Source organism: Pelobates fuscus, chromosome 4 (assembly GCF_036172605.1).
Source record: "Pelobates fuscus isolate aPelFus1 chromosome 4, aPelFus1.pri, whole genome shotgun sequence".
NCBI classification, from domain to species: domain Eukaryota; kingdom Metazoa; phylum Chordata; class Amphibia; order Anura; family Pelobatidae; genus Pelobates; species Pelobates fuscus.
Genome location: NC_086320.1, coordinates 381,246,101 through 381,266,719, shown reverse-complemented (window position 1 = coordinate 381,266,719; position 20,619 = coordinate 381,246,101). Strand labels below are relative to the sequence as shown.

At 36.7% G+C, this 20,619-nt stretch overlaps 1 protein-coding gene across 2 annotated transcripts in view; it reads right to left on the bottom strand.

Annotated features, from left to right (window-relative positions):
• Positions 1 to 20,043, bottom strand: part of LOC134608186 (cathelicidin-related peptide Oh-Cath-like) — a 65,168-nt gene extending 45,125 nt beyond the window's left edge. For both annotated transcript variants that reach the window (XM_063450851.1, XM_063450850.1), the window contains exons 1-3: positions 19,817 to 20,043; positions 19,293 to 19,397; positions 16,694 to 16,777 (exon numbers count right to left, since the gene is read on the bottom strand). In XM_063450851.1, the coding sequence (XP_063306921.1) occupies positions 16,694 to 16,777; positions 19,293 to 19,397; positions 19,817 to 20,008 (381 nt within the window). In that variant the 5' untranslated portion in view covers positions 20,009 to 20,043. The remainder of the gene's footprint in view (positions 1 to 16,693; positions 16,778 to 19,292; positions 19,398 to 19,816) is intronic.
• Between the last annotated feature and the right edge of the window lie 576 nt (positions 20,044 to 20,619).

The window sequence follows — 20,619 nt, the reverse complement described above, 5'->3', positions numbered from 1 at the left end:
TTCAAGAAACACATTGGCAAGAGAAGGCTTCTGGGCTGGGGAGGTTTTCTAAATACCCCTATATATTCGCTGCAAATATGGAAACCTCCACCCCCCCCAAAAAAAGAGAGGGATGGCCATTATCCTGTCAAAAAAAGTTATATTTCAGGAACAATTTTGGGAAATGGATGAGAATGGACGTTATCTAATTTTAACTGCAACAATTAATGATATTTTATATACAATTGGCCAATTTGTACGCTACAAATCAATTCCCTATAAGATTTTTAAACAAATGTATGAACCGAATAGACAAATGGGTAGCAGGCAGATTAATAATAGGGGGTGATTGTAACTGCATAATAGACAATGAATATGATATGACAATAGAAATAATCCTACATTTAAGATAGACTCTTAGACCTTAAAGTCAACTACAGTAATGCAAAATGTTTTACATAGTAACCAACTTTATGACAGCTGGAGAGTGAATAATCCAAAGGGGCGAGACTATACATTTTTTTTTCTCAAATGCACCAAACATATTCTCGCATAGACTACTTTTTGTTAAGATCTAATTTATTGAGCTATGTAACAAATACTAAAATAGGCTCAATAACGTGGTCTGACCACTCCCCATTTTTGTTTCTCATAAGAATAATGCAGAACATAAGGTCAGGACTCAGGAATAACTGGCTGCTTAATGAGAGTCTGCTATGTAAGAACGAAAACATTCTGTCTCTTTCATCCCACATTCAAGACTTTTTTTTAATCAAAATAACAGGGGCGAGGTTTCTGATATGACCTTTTGGTGTACTTCGAAGTGTTATATAAGAGGTATGTGCCCCGTTTTTTTGCTCTCCATATGTTTAAAGGGTAATCCAGACGTGGACCCCTTGCTCACGGTGCCTAGAGAGATATCAGCTACGCCTCACTGATGATGTCTAACAAGGCTGAAACGATCGTCTGGGGTTGCTGTGTCTCTCGTGCAGAGGGAACTTGCTGGCATTTCGGATCTGGACTGCCCGACTGCTTCAGATATGTTCTCTCTGTAATGGCACAAGATGAGCTAAAACCAGCTTGAGATCTGAGCGGGGACGCACTGAAGGACAGACTATTCCAGCTGCTGTCCGTTCTCAGTATACTCTTGCACCTCGTTTTTTTGCTCTTTATATAAGAGGTACACTCATAAAAATAGGCACTCAAACAAAAAAAAGAAACATGAAGAATCACTGAGCAATTTATATATTAATTTAGCAAATTTAGAAAGACGCCACAAGGTCACCTTGGATCCCTTCACCCTGACAGAGATCAATAGAGTGAGAAAGGAAATTGCGGAGCAGACACTCATAAAAATCAATAAAGCCATCTTAATTTTTTTTTTTATTCTTTATTTTTGCGTGCTTTGTGATACAAAAAGCGACATAGGCCACTGAATATCATTCTCGAAAAGCCATCTTAATTTTAAAACAAAAAGGGTATCATGTGTGATAGTGAGTGGAGCAATTTCACCATATAAGAGACAAAAATAAAGATATATATATACAAACTGTTGTCGGTGTGTAATATATTTTCCAGTAGTATTGGTATATAAAAGGGAAGAAAAAAGACAATAATAGTGCAGATTGTCTACATAAAAAATGTAAACATATATATGTTGGAAAGTATCCTTTTAAGGAATACTAAGATGGAATTCCAATAGGAAAAAATGACATAAATTTATTGTCTGCCACATGCAGATAAACAATACATATAAACATAAAATATAGTAAAAGGAATAAAATATAGGGTGACAAGCCCCTTACTGGATTTGTTGGTGAGTATGGCACATATGTGGCAACTCACTATGAGAGCTCAATATATTGGGGTAGCAGGCTGCTGTGTTCGGCGTTCTCCTTATTCGGCTGCAGGAGTTTCTCCACGTGTGTTGCCGTGTACCGAAAAAACGCTACCAGGACTCCGTGGTCTGCAAGCTGCAAGCTCCTCCCCCTTTTCTGACGTCAACGCGTTTCGCCAATCCGCTTCCTCAGGACGTGCTCACATTCTCCATCTTGGTTGTGGGCTTAAGAAGGGCATCAGTCCTTCGTGATTGCTTGTTAGATTAACAAGTTCGGTTTTCAATTAAATCAAATGAAGTCCTTTAGCTTGATACTTGATAGTGCTTTAGTCTTTATATAAACCATTGGAAAGTCATACATAATAGAAAACAATTCTTTACTTACATAATAAACAACATTAATAAAAACATTGAGATTCAAAATTGCACAGAAGAAGAAATTTATCTAGAACAAAGTCAAAAGATTATAGAAGATTTCAAAGAACGAGGATATAAGGAAGATTTTTTAAATGAAGTTAAAAGAAAAGTAGACAAACTAGAAAGAAATGAGACCCTACAGTATAAGGAAAAGAAAGAAAACAAAACGATGTTGAATGTCCCATTTATATGTCAGTTTTCGGGAGGACATAATTATAAAGTATGTAATATCATCAAGAAATACTGGTCAATACTTAGGGATGACCCTATTCTAAATGATATTTTAACAGATGTACCCAAAATTATACATAAAGGAGTCCCTAATCTTAAAAAAACTTTAGTAAATAATGTTTTAGATGAACCACATAAACAGAACAACTATTTTTAAAATCAACAGCAGGGTTTTTATAGGTGTGGCCATTGCAGCGCATGCAATAAAACAGGAAATAAAAAGCAACATGTTAAAGATTTTACTGCTAACAATACCAAATACAAAATTAAGGAGGGTATAACATGCAGTTCCAAAAACGTTATATACATGCTCACCTGTACTTGTGGTCTACATTATGTAGGACGTACTACGAGATCTTTACACACACGTATAGGTGAACATGTCTACAACATAAAGAGGAAATATGCGCTGCATCAAGTGTCATTACATTTTGCACAACACCATCAGGCCGATCCTACACAATTAAATTTTATTGGAATCCAACAAGTTTCAAGAACATGGAGAGGTGGGGATTTTATGGAAAAAATAGGGAAAGCCGAAATGCAGTGGATTTTTACTTTAAACACTATGGTTCCACACGGCTTGAATAATGATTTTGAAATCTGTCATTTTTTAAAAGAATAATTTATTTTTAATTAATATATTTATTTTTTAAGAAGAATATATACTCCTTTCATAAGACAATATTTATATACTTTTATTCAATATTTTTATCCAATTTTTTATCTATTATTATTTTTCCCTATACCTCCATGCTCTCAATTTGATTCCTACCCTGCTTTTACATTATGTTTCTGTATAAGTGTTTGATGTAAAGGATTGACGTAAAGTCTTTGTGATTGCACTTTATTATGCACTTTTCCCACTGGGACACTTTTCTTTCTCAGATCAAATGGTGTATTCACTTGCTATTTTGAATAAGGATATGCCTTATGATATGCCAACTAATAGTTCTCTCTTTTTATCTTTTTTTCCTTTTTTAGTCAGTATAGCTTTAAATTGTGATTAACATAAATATGAACAAATATGCTTTTGAATCTAAATGTTTTTATTAATGTTGTTTATTATGTAAGTAAAGAATTGTTTTCTATTATGTATGACTTTCCAATGGTTTATATAAAGACTAAAGCACTATCAAGTATCAAGCTAAAGGACTTCATTTGATTTAATTGAAAACCAAACTTGTTAATCTAACAAGCAATCACGAAGGACTGATGCCCTTCTTAAGCCCACAACCAAGATGGAGAATGTGAGCACGTCCTGAGGAAGCGGATTGGCGAAACGCGTTGACGTCAGAAAAGGGGGAGGAGCTTGCTGCTTGCAGACCACGGAGTCCTGATAGCGTTTTTTCGGTACACGGCAACACACGTGGAGAAACTCCTGCAGCCGAATAAGGAGAACGCCGGACACAGCAGCCTGCTACCCCAATATATTGAGCTCTCATAGTGAGTTGCCACATATGTGCCATACTCACCAACAAATCCAGTAAGGGGCTTATCACCCTATATTTTATTCCTTTTACTATATTTTATGTTTATATGTATTGTTTATCTGCATGTGGCAGACAATAAATTTATGTCATTTTTTCCTATTGGAATTCCATCTTAGTATTCCTTAAAAGGATACTTTCCAACATGTATATGTTTACATTTTTTATGTAGACAATCTGCACTATTATTGTCTTTTTTCTTCCCTTTTATATACCAATACTACTGGAAAATATATTACACACCGACAACAGTTTGTATATATATATCTTTATTTTTGTCTCTTATATGGTGAAATTGCTCCACTCACTATCACACATAATTTTCTCTTTTTTGTGGAGTTTTGGGGTTACACCAGAGTGTGAAGCAATTTTTGGAAAAAATTTTAGCACCCAGATTACATTTATTTATAATATCATGCTGCCAATCAATCTAGTAAAATGTTAATAAGTAAGTTAAAGAATAAAAGAAGTGTTGATATAATAAAAAAAATTGTAGTCAAGGGAAAACAATTCTTAACCCCCAGACATATCAGTCAGGCCTTTGGGGACGATTACAGATCTTTATATAATCTAGAAGATCACAGATTTTCTAAAGTCGAAATATCTAAGTTTCTTAATAATCTTAAACTTCCTAAAATCTCGCCTGCCAAATTAGACTTTTTAAATAAACCTATATTGTTATTGGACATAAAAAAAATTGTATTAAATCACTAAAATCGAACAAATCACCAGGGCCAGATGGGTACTCCGCTGTTTTGTTTTTTTTTGAAAATTTACTTTCATCTTTATTATTAAGAACATACCATCAATTTATGACTAATAATGTCATTACATCTGAAATACTACAAGCAATAATCAATCTAATACCTAAGGTTAATTAGGATCCCACCTCTATTTCAAACTATCGCCCAATATTTCTCATTAATTTGGATATTAAAATCTATTCTAAAATTGTGGCCAAAAGATTGAAAGAAGTTCTTACTGATTTGATTCATTTAGAACAACGTGGGTTTATAAAAGGCAGGTGCATGAACGAGAACACTAGCAAAGTGATAAATATTTTATGTCATATAAACCAACAAGAGGGGGATTCGACCATGATGGCTCTCGATGCCCAAAAAGCTTTCGACCCGGTGAACTGGCGTTTTTTGGATGAGGTTCTGGGAGGGCACATTTCAAGGGCACATTTAGGAAGAGTGTTATGCTTTTGTACACTTGCCCCACAGCTAGGATCACGGGAAATATGCTGTCAGAGTGGTTTGAAATTCGAAACGGAACCAGGCATGGTTGTCCTCTCGCTCCTCTCTTGTATATCATGCCAATGGAACCGTTAGCTAACCAGATTAGACAAGATAAAGAAATCAAGGATATCACTGTTGGAATACTGGAATGTAAACTTTCCAAGAAATCTAAAATTTCCTCAGATACTTTATTTAGGGATTTAAAAATGGACGGGGTTATCATTTCCTAACATATTTTCTTTGTATAAAAACAATATGCTTGAGCTCTCCTCCAGCTCTGCTTCACTCCTACTTGATATTTCCTATCCTAATGTTTCTAATACCCCACCTCCTATAGACTGTAAGCTCATTTGAGCAGGGTCCTCTTCAACCTATTATTCCTGTAAGTTTTCTTGTAATTGTCTTATTTATTGTTACATCCCCCCCTCTCAAAATATTGTAAAGCGCAACGGAATCTGTTGGCGCTATATAAATGGCAATAATAATAATAATAATAATAATATATCAACCTCCAGACCCATTTGGCTGGAGATTGAAAAACAAGATTTAGGGAAACTAGAACCTCTTTGTCTACTCTGGTCCAATATAGACCCTAAGGAGAAAGGAAGTAGAACTTTTTTATACATAACCCGATAATTGGAGATATTTACACAATTTTTTATAATTTAAAGATTACAGAGCTGGGTTTATGAAATTCCCTCTTGCGTAATATACCATTAGAAACTATTGAACTAGATATAGGTGACATTAGTTTGTTAAGGTGGAGAGAAAAGCGCATCAAAACTCTAAAAGATCTAGCACCAGAGGGGCTCTTGTTACCTTTTGCTTTGCTCCAGACGAGTTTTGACTTATCGTCCAGGGAAGTTTTTAAATATCTTAGATTAAAAAAAAACAAAACAAAAAAAACATTGAAACGGATAACCCTGTAATCGATTTTTTTTTTTTTTATAAACATCACAAACATAAGATCACCTCTAGGGTTTCCAATTTTTTTCACCCTATTCCAACTACAAGAAAACATTTCTCCATGGATTAGATGGGAAAAGGAGATGAATGTTGAATTGCAATATGAGGAATGGTTGAAGGGTTTGGTGATTGTTAGGAAGAATGTTCACAGCATGATTCTAATAGAAACTCAGTACAAAATAACTTTATGCTGGTACCTAGTTCCAGGTAGACTGCACAAACTTTACTCCAATACATCACAAATGTGTTGGAGATGTGACACAAACATATCTGGTGGGACTGTCCTGAGCTAAAAAAAACCTATAAAGTCCTTACAGAAATTTCTTAAGTCTCTACTGGGAATTGTGGATATTTATTACCCGGCTCCCCTGACACACAGACCACAACTGAGAGGGTGGATGAAGTATTCTGAACTCTCACTATAACGGACTGTAATATTAATAGTGTCGCCCCAGATAATTGCTTCAGGGGACCATTCGCTAAGCGCTAACTCGCATATGTATGTATTTTGTTCTTTGAGAATTGGGGAATAATCTTAACGTGTAGAGCAGCTGATTTGATGTTTGAGTAATATTGATTTTAAGTGGAGTGTAATATTTTTGGGGCTCTTTTTTATGTGTTTTTAGTTTATTATGTTCTTGTATATTTTTCCACATTTAAAATGCACTTGATACACCCAGACACCCTGATCTCTTGCGACACTTATTATTTCTGTCGCGATAACAACATATACATTTGCATGTAGCTCTGGCAATTCTTTTCTTTGTGCTCTGAAAAAAACAAAAACAAATAAATAAATAAATGTATTACATTATATAAACATTCACCATTCCAAATCAAACAGTATCGGTCACAGTTAACAATGTCATCCTGAAGCATTGTCCAATAATAAGCGACATGTAGTGCAATAATCACAGATATTTAGTAATTACTCCAAGCCCAGCTCTTTGCCCATGAATTGCCCTAGTTGGACCTTATTCCGTTAGATAACAGAGTCATACAGAATAGGCCCTTATATCACACCTTTACTCTACACAATTACATTTACTTAACTCTCATCTCATCCTTACTGTTTAAACATCATTTCATTTATTTTTGTTCATTTCTTTATTTTCTCTCTTTTTTATTACAGAGTTTATCTTCCCTCAAAACAACTTCATCTCCTTGCCATTCTCTCTCTCTCTCGCTCTCTCTCCAGCTTCTCCCTCTTCTTTCGCCTCCCTCCCTTTTTCTGTCAGTGAGCAAACGTTTAAACTCTATCAGGATGTGGAATTTCAATCTCAAGGCAGGTCTGGACTCCCAACAGGCACTGGTACTCACTGAGGACTCCTGCTGGACTACCAGCGACCATAGTCTCACTCCCTACAGAATGCTAAGTAGGAGGGAGAGGTGAAACAGAGCAACATCACACACATCCAGCACACACCACATGGACACACATCACACACAGACAGTACACACCACACAGACACACATCACACACAGACAGTACACACCACACAGACACACATCACACACAGCCAGCACACACCACATGGACACACATCACACACAGACAGTACACACCACACAGACACACATCACACACAGACAGTACACACCACACAGACACACATCACACACAGACAGTACACACCACACAGACACACATCACACACAGCCAGCACACACCACATGGACACACACCACATACAGACACCACACACCACACGGACACACATCACATATAGCCAGCACACACCGCATGGACACACATCGCATATAGCCAGCACACACCACATGGACACACATCACATATAGCCAGCACACACCACATGGACACACATCACATATAGCCAGCACACACCACATGGACACACATCACATATAGCCAGCACACACCACACAGACACACATCACACACAGCCAGCACACACTACATGGACACACATCACATACAGACAGTACACACCACACAGACACACATCACACATAGCCAGTACACACCACACAGACACACATCACACACAGCCAGCACACACCACATGGACACACATCACATATAGCCAGCACACACCACACAGACACACATCACACACAGCCAGCACGCACTACATGGACACACATCACATACAGACACACATCACATATAGCCAGTACACACCACACAGACACACATCACACACAGCCAGCACATACCACATGGACACACATCACATATAGCCAGCACACACCACACAGACACACATCACATATAACCAGCACACACCACATGGACACACATCACATATAGCCAGCACACACCACATGGACACACATCACATACACATGTAGTGACTATAGTGGAGCTAAAGCAGTTTTAAGATTTCACCACTTAAAGATCACATGATGGTCTATGCCATCACGTAGTGCAGGGCTCTAACACCTAGTGATGGCATAGACCATGATGCAGTAAATGCACTAGCATGGGTTTAATCACTGCTGGTACCAAGGGCACCCAGATTTCTTTTGATATATATGCACACAAAACACAACAAAACACACCCTCACCAATCTGTGTTTTGTGTGGTTAAAACAACTTATCTTATTTAAAGTATGAACAACTTCCTCTAAAATATCCCTTTTACAGCAATACAACCAAACAAATACGGAGCATACAAAGATCTAAAAAAAAAAAGCAGAAAATGCAAAACGTACTGAAATAGCCCCCAATCATTCTAAGGGTAGACACCCCTAGGTGATTTTACCAGTCTGCATTCTGTGAGTATAACTCCGTTCAGCACCTATAGCTGCACTTTATACTGTATTGCACTGTTGCATTTTCTGTTTTTGTAGATATTCAGGTATCTTTTGCTACCTGGAGGTATGTAGAAGAGGATAAAGGTCTAGCTGACTGCCTCAATGAATATTTTTGTTCAGTATTTACAGATGAAAATGAAGGAAAGGGGCCTCAGTTAGGAAAAAAAGACAAATGAGTTACTTGTTGCATGTGAGTTTACAGAGGAAGAGGTTCTATTTAAACTGTCAAAAATAAAGACAAATAAGTCAATGGGACCTGATGGAATACACCCAAAGCTATTAAAAAAGCTTAGTGGTGTACTAGCAAAATCATTAATGGATTTATTTAACCAATCATTGTTAACAGGAGTAGTCCCAGAAGATTGGAAGTTAGCGAATGTTGTGCCCATTCACAAGAAAGGTAGTAGGGAGGAGTCGGGCAACTATAGGCCAGTAAGCCTTACTTCAGTAGTGGGGAAAGTGATGGAAACCATGTTAAAGGATAGGATTGTTGAACATCTAAAATCACATGGATTTCAAGATCAGAGACAACATGGGTTTACTTCAGGGAGATCATGCCAAACTAATCTTATTGATTTTTTTGATTGTGTAACTAAAATAATAGATCAGGCTGGTGCAGCAGACATTGCTTGCCTAGATTTCAGTAAGGCTTTTGACACTGCACATAGAAGGCTTATCAACAAACTACAATCTTTAAGTCAGGATTCCAATGTTGTTGAATGGGTAAGGCAGTGGCTGAGTGACAGGCAACAGAGGGTTGTAGTCAACGGAGTATATTCAAAGCATGGGCTTGTCACCATTGGGGTACCTCAGGGATCTGTACTTGAACCCATTCCCTTTAATATTTTTTATTAGTGATATTGCAGAAGGTCTTGATGGTAAGGTATGTCTTTTTGCTGATGATACTAAGATATGTAACAGGGTTGATGTTCCAGGAGGGATAAGCCAAATGGCAAACGATTTAGGTAAACTAGAAAAATGGTCAGAGTTGTGGCAAGTGACATTTAATGTGGATAAGTGCAAGATAATGCATCTTGGACGTAAAAACCCAAGGGCAGGGTATAGGATATTTGATAGAGTCCTAACCTCAACATCTGAGGAAAGGGATTTAGGGGTGATTATTTCTGATGACTTAAAGGTAGGCAGACAATGTAATAGAGCAGCAGGAAATGCTAGGAGAATGCTTGGTTGTATAGGGAGAGGTATTAGCAGTAGAAAGAGGGAAGTGCTCATGCCATTGTACAGAACACTGGTGAGACCTCACTTGGAGTATTGTACGCAGTACTGGAGACCGTATCTTCAGAAGGATATTGATACTTTAGAGAGAGTTCAGAGAAGGGCTACTAAACTGGTTCATGGATTGCAGGATAAAAGTTACAAGGAAAGGTTAAAGGATCTTAACATGTATAGCTTGGAGGCAGGGGGGATATGATAGAAACATTTAAATACATAAATGGACTTGTTGGACAACTTCATTCAGTAGCAGCATATTAAAAAAAAACCACACAAACAGGGGGAGACCAATAGTGCAATATAGTAGTATAATAAATAAGCTATAACCAGCTCTGGATAAAACAGCATGCAGTGGTATTATATCCCCACTTGCAGGATATTCTTCAGGTAATGGTTCACAGCAGAATGATGATGGAGTGGAACATGTAAAATAACAAGAACAAGGCCAATAGTGTTCTCTATTGTGGGGAGTATAACATGCACATTGTAGACATAGACTAACAATAGATGGAGCAGACTGACCGCTCTCTGTATCAAGCGTGGGTGGTATAATCCCCACCTAGGAATCTTTATGTGGTCGTCTTTGAGGATATAATTTATAGAGCAAAGGTAGCTCTGTCTGAATGCGCTCTGCCCAACAAGCACTTTACTAATAGTGGAAGATGGATTTTTACTACTTTTAAGACTGTGTCTTACTACCTGGTACCTTTTAGATCTCTTACTCTGCTTGTTCTCTTTGGCATTACCTATATATCCCGAGGGATGTATTTTCTACAAATATAAACTTTAGTTTAGCAGTTTTGGATTCTGTGATTGCAATAAAAGCTGTAATCTCTGCATGCCAAATCTTGCCAAGTTTTATTTATAAAACCTTAGTTCACTCCTTGCAGTATTTGTTAGAGAACTTCTAAAAGTTAGTTTGGGCATTTTAACAAACAGGATTAATTAGTGAAACTATTTAATTAATTGTCTTTACTTGCACTTGGTGTGTAGAAATTATTAGATGTAAAACCACTATTTGTTTATTTAATTTATTCCCATTCTTTAGTATTTTTCTGTTATTTAATATTGCATTATGTATACATGTAGGGTATCAAAAGAGAGCCCAATTTTTCCTTGAAAACATGATACATAAAATGTATGGGTAAATTTAAACAGAAAGGGGAAAACTGTGGTAAAATGAACACATTCATTTGTAAAAATTCAGAATTAACAAACACCCCTGTCAATATCCAGGGCTCTTGGCAGGGGCCCCAATATTTGTAATTTAAATTAATTTGTGTCGGGACAAGTAGATTGGACTATCGCTTTAGTCCCTTGGACAAGTAGATTTAAATAAAAAAATAAAAAAAATCAAAGCCAGAGCTATGATCAGATGATGAAGGTAAAATCCCCCTTGTATCAAGCAATGACTTGTGAAAGCAAGTGAGGTTTTGTCTCCATACCTGCGTCAGATGTACGTCAATGTATTAGTTCACCTAGGATATCACAGATAACTCTTATACAATCTGGTTCTTCCCCGGCTACTGAAAATGTCCTGCGACTGTTAAACAGCCTATTATCACCATTCAATCAATAAATTATCCTTCTGGTTCAAGCTCAGTCATAACCCCGTCCCCCGCACTAAGAATCTTCCCGGTGATGTCCTAACCTGCAGGCCATGTCTGGTGAAAGAACAGACATATTGCCAGATTAGAATCAATTAAACAAGTAAAGGAAACCCTTAGAAATGAGATTGTATCCATAATGTAAATTGTATAGTCTATAAATCAAGCTCCAATCATCCTAACTAAACCAAGCTCCAATCATCCTAACTAAACCAAGCTCCAATCATCCTAACTATACCAAGCACCAATCATCCTAACTAAACTAAGCTCCAATCATCCTAACTAAACCAAACACCAATCATCCTAACTAAACCAAACACCAATCATCCTAACTAAACCAAACACCAATCATCCTAACTAAACCAAACACCAATCATCCTAACTAAACCAAACACCAATCATCCTAACTAAACCAAACACCAATCATCCTAACTAAACCAAACACCAATCATCCTAACTAAACCAAACACCAATCATCCTAACTAAACCAAGCACCAATCATCCTAACTAAACCAAGCATCAATCATCCTAACTAAACTAAGCTCCAATCATCCTAACTAAACCAAACACCAATCATCCTAACTAAACCAAGCACCAATCATCCTATCTAAACCAAACACCAATCATCCTATCTAAACCAAACACCAATCATCCTATCTAAACCAAACACCAATCATCCTATCTAAACCAAGCACCAATCATCCTATCTAAACCAAACACCAATCATCCTAACTAAACTAAGCTCCAATCATCCTAACTAAACCAAACATCAATCATCCTAACTAAACTAAGCTCCAATCATCCTATCTAAACCAAACACCAATCATCCTAACTAAACCAAACACCAATCATCCTAACTAAACCAAACACCAATCATCCTAACTAAACCAAACACCAATCATCCTAACTAAACCAAGCACCAATCATCCTAACTAAACCAAGCATCAATCATCCTAACTAAACTAAGCTCCAATCATCCTAACTAAACCAAACACCAATCATCCTAACTAAACCAAGCACCAATCATCCTATCTAAACCAAACACCAATCATCCTATCTAAACCAAACACCAATCATCCTAACTAAACCAAACACCAATCATCCTAACTAAACCAAACACCAATCATCCTAACTAAACCAAACACCAATCATCCTAACTAAACCAAACACCAATCATCCTAACTAAACCAAGCACCAATCATCCTATCTAAACCAAACACCAATCATCCTATCTAAACCAAACACCAATCATCCTATCTAAACCAAACACCAATCATCCTATCTAAACCAAACACCAATCATCCTATCTAAACCAAACACCAATCATCCTATCTAAACCAAGCACCAATCATCCTATCTAAACCAAACACCAATCATCCTAACTAAACTAAGCTCCAATCATCCTAACTAAACCAAACACCAATCATCCTAACTAAACCAAGCACCAATCATCCTATCTAAACCAAACACCAATCATCCTAACTAAACCAAACACCAATCATCCTAACTAAACCAAACACCAATCATCCTAACTAAACCAAACACCAATCATCCTAACTAAACCAAACACCAATCATCCTAACTAAACCAAACACCAATCATCCTAACTAAACCAAACACCAATCATCCTAACTAAACCAAACACCAATCATCCTAACTAAACCAAGCACCAATCATCCTAACTAAACCAAGCACCAATCATCCTAACTAAACCAAGCATCAATCATCCTAACTAAACCAAACACCAATCATCCTAACTAAACCAAGCACCAATCATCCTATCTAAACCAAACACCAATCATCCTATCTAAACCAAACACCAATCATCCTATCTAAACCAAACACCAATCATCCTATCTAAACCAAGCACCAATCATCCTATCTAAACCAAACACCAATCATCCTAACTAAACCAAGCACCAATCATCCTAACTAAACCAAGCATCAATCATCCTAACTAAACTAAGCTCCAATCATCCTAACTAAACCAAACACCAATCATCCTAACTAAACCAAGCACCAATCATCCTATCTAAACCAAACACCAATCATCCTATCTAAACCAAACACAATCATCCTATCTAAACCAAACACCAATCATCCTATCTAAACCAAGCACCAATCATCCTATCTAAACCAAACACCAATCATCCTAACTAAACTAAGCTCCAATCATCCTAACTAAACCAAACACCAATCATCCTAACTAAACCAAGCACCAATCATCCTATCTAAACCAAACACCAATCATCCTAACTAAACCAAGCACCAATCATCCTAACTAAACCAAGCATCAATCATCCTAACTAAACTAAGCTCCAATCATCCTAACTAAACCAAACACCAATCATCCTATCTAAACCAAACACCAATCATCCTATCTAAACCAAACACCAATCATCCTATCTAAACCAAGCACCAATCATCCTATCTAAACCAAACACCAATCATCCTAACTAAACTAAGCTCCAATCATCCTAACTAAACCAAACATCAATCATCCTAACTAAACTAAGCTCCAATCATCCTATCTAAACCAAACACCAATCATCCTAACTAAACCAAACACCAATCATCCTAACTAAACCAAACACCAATCATCCTAACTAAACCAAGCACCAATCATCCTAACTAAACCAAGCATCAATCATCCTAACTAAACTAAGCTCCAATCATCCTAACTAAACCAAACACCAATCATCCTAACTAAACCAAGCACCAATCATCCTATCTAAACCAAACACCAATCATCCTATCTAAACCAAACACCAATCATCCTAACTAAACCAAACACCAATCATCCTAACTAAACCAAACACCAATCATCCTAACTAAACCAAACACCAATCATCCTAACTAAACCAAACACCAATCATCCTAACTAAACCAAGCACCAATCATCCTATCTAAACCAAACACCAATCATCCTATCTAAACCAAACACCAATCATCCTATCTAAACCAAACACCAATCATCCTATCTAAACCAAACACCAATCATCCTATCTAAACCAAACACCAATCATCCTATCTAAACCAAACACCAATCATCCTATCTAAACCAAGCACCAATCATCCTATCTAAACCAAACACCAATCATCCTAACTAAACTAAGCTCCAATCATCCTAACTAAACCAAACACCAATCATCCTAACTAAACCAAGCACCAATCATCCTATCTAAACCAAACACCAATCATCCTAACTAAACCAAACACCAATCATCCTAACTAAACCAAACACCAATCATCCTAACTAAACCAAACACCAATCATCCTAACTAAACCAAACACCAATCATCCTAACTAAACCAAACACCAATCATCCTAACTAAACCAAACACCAATCATCCTAACTAAACCAAACACCAATCATCCTAACTAAACCAAGCACCAATCATCCTAACTAAACCAAGCATCAATCATCCTAACTAAACTAAGCTCCAATCATCCTAACTAAACCAAACACCAATCATCCTAACTAAACCAAGCACCAATCATCCTATCTAAACCAAACACCAATCATCCTATCTAAACCAAACACCAATCATCCTATCTAAACCAAACACCAATCATCCTATCTAAACCAAGCACCAATCATCCTATCTAAACCAAACACCAATCATCCTAACTAAACCAAGCACCAATCATCCTAACTAAACCAAGCATCAATCATCCTAACTAAACTAAGCTCCAATCATCCTAACTAAACCAAACACCAATCATCCTAACTAAACCAAGCACCAATCATCCTATCTAAACCAAACACCAATCATCCTATCTAAACCAAACACCAATCATCCTATCTAAACCAAACACCAATCATCCTATCTAAACCAAGCACCAATCATCCTATCTAAACCAAACACCAATCATCCTAACTAAACTAAGCTCCAATCATCCTAACTAAACCAAACACCAATCATCCTAACTAAACCAAGCACCAATCATCCTATCTAAACCAAACACCAATCATCCTAACTAAACCAAGCACCAATCATCCTAACTAAACCAAGCATCAATCATCCTAACTAAACTAAGCTCCAATCATCCTAACTAAACCAAACACCAATCATCCTAACTAAACCAAGCACCAATCATCCTATCTAAACCAAACACCAATCATCCTATCTAAACCAAACACCAATCATCCTAACTAAACCAAACACCAATCATCCTAACTAAACCAAACACCAATCATCCTAACTAAACCAAACACCAATCATCCTAACTAAACCAAACACCAATCATCCTAACTAAACCAAGCACCAATCATCCTATCTAAACCAAACACCAATCATCCTATCTAAACCAAACACCAATCATCCTATCTAAACCAAACACCAATCATCCTATCTAAACCAAACACCAATCATCCTATCTAAACCAAACACCAATCATCCTATCTAAACCAAGCACCAATCATCCTATCTAAACCAAACACCAATCATCCTAACTAAACTAAGCTCCAATCATCCTAACTAAACCAAACACCAATCATCCTAACTAAACCAAGCACCAATCATCCTATCTAAATCAAACACCAATCATCCTAACTAAACCAAACACCAATCATCCTAACTATACCAAGCACCAATCATCCTAACTAAACCAAGCATCAATCATCCTAACTAAACCAAGCACCAATCATCCTAACTAAACCAAACACCAATCATCCTAACTAAACCAAACACCAATCATCCTAACTAAACCAAGCTCCAATCATCCTAACTAAACCAAACACCAATCATCCTAACTAAACCAAACACCAATCATCCTAACTAAACCAAGCATCAATCATCCTAACTAAACCAAGCATCAATCATCCTAACTAAACCAAGCATCAATCATCCTAACTAAACCAAGCATCAATCATCCTAACTATACTTCGCTTTATGTAACAGAGAAACTTACGTTTTGATACAAAGTGTCGCAGGTAACGAGAATTTTCCTGTCTCCGTCTCCAGGGAAAATGGATGCTGTGCACTGCTTTACCACCTATGTTGGAGACACAGTTATAACACAGTAAATACAAGGACAGGGCAGGGACTGAGACATGAAGAGCTTCCCAATAGGATGATTTAGGACAGTTTGTTTCCTGTTATGTTTTACATAGTTATATAGTTATATAGCCTGAAAAGAGACACATGTCCATCAAGTTTAGCCTTCCTCACATCTGTTTTTTGCTGTTGATTAAAAAAAGACAGAATAAAACTAATTTTGCAACAAACTAGGAAAAAAAATCCTGCTTGACCCCAGAAAGGCAGCCAGATTTATCCTTGGATCAAGGAGCTATTACCCTACATTGAAAGATTATATCCTTGCATATTCTGTTTTTTGCAAGTAGGCTTCTAGTTGCTGTTTAAAGATCTGTACAGGCTCTTCTTCAGGCAGGAATTCCACATCCTTATTGCTCCTATGGTGAAAAAAAAAAACCCTTTCCTTTGCCTTAGACTAAACCTTCTCTTCTCCAGTCTAAATGCATGACCTTGTGTCCTATGTAAAGTCTGGTTTGTGAAGAGATTTCCAGAAAATGGTTTGTATTGGACCCGAATATATTTGTATAATGTTATCATATCCCCTCTCAGGCGCCGTTTTTCTAAACTAAAGATATTTCAATTTGTTAACCTTTCTTCATAGCTGATATGTTCCATTCCTTTTATTAATTTTGCAGCCCGCCTCTGCACTTTCTCTAGTGCCATAATATCCTTCTTTAGAACAGGTGCCCAAAATTGCACAGCGTATTCAAGGTGTAGTCTTACCAGTGATTTATAAAGAGGCAAAATGATATTCTCATCCCGTGAATTAAAGTCCTTTTTTTATACATAACAATACCTTACTGGCCCTAGCCACTGCAGATTGACATTGCACATTGTTGCATAGTCTGTTGTCTATAACAATTCCCAAATCCTTCTCGTGTGTTGTTATGGGTGTAAGTTGCTTTTGTCTTCATTACGCCAAAGTGCATAACTTTGCATTTCTCTACATTAAATTTCATCTGCCATTTGAGTGCCCAGTCCCCCAGTCTATCCAAATCCCCCTGCAGCAAAGAAATATCCTGCTCACATTTTATTACTTTACAAAGTTTTGTGTCATCTGCAAACACTGATACATGGCTTTCAATGCCTATTTTCAAGATCATTTATAAATATGTTAAATAGAAGCGGTCCCAAAACAGAACCCTGAGGGACACCACTTGCCACCTCTGTCCAGCCTGAAAATGTACCATTTATGACAACTCTCTGTACTCTATTTTTAAACCAATGTTCTTCCCAAAAACAAGAATTATTATCTAGGCCAATTTCCAATTCCTTTTCTTATTTTTTTTTTTTTACTTTATACTTTATTTCTTTATATACTAGGTGAAAATTACAGATATAGAAACAATCTCATAGAAATTGAATTACGAGACAGTTGACAAATGAAATATCAATGTTATGAGTGAATCCATTCAGAAAACATGGCTCAACATTTCAAAAATATCATTAAGAAACAAACCTCCCCAAAAAACGCCATTTAAAGCTACATTGCTTTTATTCCTGTAGCCGTGTTTGTACACAGTAAATGTTATTACTCTCATATACCAGCTCCTGATTTACAATGAACACTTGGGGATAGATCACACAGTATCATACCTCCCAACTGTCCCTATTTAGGACCCATATACCTCTGCCCTGTTTTCTAGTGTAGGACATACCTTTCCTTGATGTGGCAGGTGAGCTTACACTCTAGTAGGCATTGGAGTGATACTGAAATACCTCCAGTTATTTAAATGTGCGCAGGGATTTGGATAGAGCACAAGTAATTGTTTTCTTGTTTTTTTTATTGTAGGTATTGGGGCTGATATTCACTATAGTCACTGCTGCTGCCCAGGAGTAATGGGAGTTTCATATTTTGTATATTTGTATTTGGGAATGCCTTTTAACAACCTCTTTTTATAATTATAGAAAACCTATCATTCAAACATAAATACAAGGTTCAAATTATCTATATTTGTATTTATCTGCTTTAAGTATGTTTTAGTTTTAAATGTGATATTTTTTTATATACTTAAATGGGATCCATCAATTGACAACAATGAACAAAATGTTGAAAATCACCTACAACTTGATAACTTTATTTATAATTTCAATGTTCTATGTAAAACAGATGGAATGAGTATCTTGTAATATCTTATTTTTTACACTTCACATATGTGTATTTATCTAATATAGGGATAAGTGAGCATTGTGAAAGGGAAGCGACAGTTTTTTTCCCCTCATATTTAGTTATTTAATTCTCCTCACTTTATGGTTAAAGTGCATTTTGTTATTATTATGTTTTTCAAATATTTAAAATAAAATGTATATTTGTATAAACAGTGTTCGCTTTGTATTTTTTTAACTCTGTCTCCAAATGGTGAATTTATCTACATTAATATTTCCTCCACCTTCGTAGAGTCCCAGTGTTTTACATGTTATAGTTATGTTATAATACACAGAGTTAGTGTTGATAATAAGAGCAGGTAACTTACTCCGTCCTCTTTGAAAGCACACGGCTTGTTGATGTTTTCCTCTGATTTCTTACACCGTGTCTCCTTTATTATGAAAGTGAGCTGTTGGAAGGTCGGATCTTTGTCCTATTCAATAAATAAATGAAGAATCTGGACTAGTAGGCTCAGTACGCAGGTCACGTGTAATGATAAATATCCTGCTAAGTATCTAATAAATACAATAATTGGATATAAATGTTCTATGTTTCATTCTCTCTGAATTTTACTTTGTCACGGCATCTATCATTCTATATCTGTCTGTTTATCTAGTTACATACATGTCTGTACTCGCTATCTGTGTCTTTGTCTGTCATTGCCTTTTCTACCTGTCCTTGCTATTGGTTACTATTTTTGTATATGTTTATTTTTCTGTCTGTGCTTGCTATATGTTTCTCTATTAGTCTGTGTATGTGTGTCTTTGTCTCTGTCTCTTTCTATTTGTCTCTGTTACAGCATTAGTAGATTGTATGGTGCAGTGTATACTATAGACCAGTCACGATACTTACTATTAATGTCCCATGTTCGGTGCCATCTAGCTGGAAGATTGAGTCCTCACTGGATCCATTGTTGTAGTAGTCAGTACAGGTTATTGCCAGGGCTGATATGTTCTGATTAGTCTCAGGAATTGTGGGTAGATAAGCAGCGGTTACCACTGAGCTCACCCCAAGTGTAAGGATAATCTTCAGAAAGCCATCCATGGTCACTCAGTGATTCAGTCTCCAGGGCACACAGCCCAGGGCGGCTTTTATATAGTTTGCAACAGTTGGCTATTTTTGTGAGTGTTTTTGTTGTTTAGTTGTTGCAATATATTGCAATAAACTGTGCTTAAGAAATAGCCCACAAACAGCCAGTGCTGGGAAACGTGTAGATCTTGAATTCTGCATTAAAGCTGGAATTGTATTCTGTGAGTTAAGTTGTTAATTAAAGGGGAATTGGCTGATTGTCTATTGCTCATAAAGCGTTGTCCATTTCTCTTTGTATTTTTATTACCCATTCTCCCAGTATACTGTGCTGTGTTTCCATTGACTATGCTTATCGTGTTATGTCTTACTCACCTAACATTTCTAGTCTGCTGTCATTGTGATCTCTAACTCTTATATGTGCCTTCTTTGCATGTTACCAAAAACAAACAAACAGTGCAGTATCTTTGTAGTCATATATCCATAAGCGTGTATGTTTTTCTTTGCACTGCAAAAATAAAGAATTTAAAATAAAATAAAATAAATAATAACGTGGCTGAGTTTCACATAGAAACACAATCACACACAGTCAAATTACACACACACACACACACACACACACTCAGATA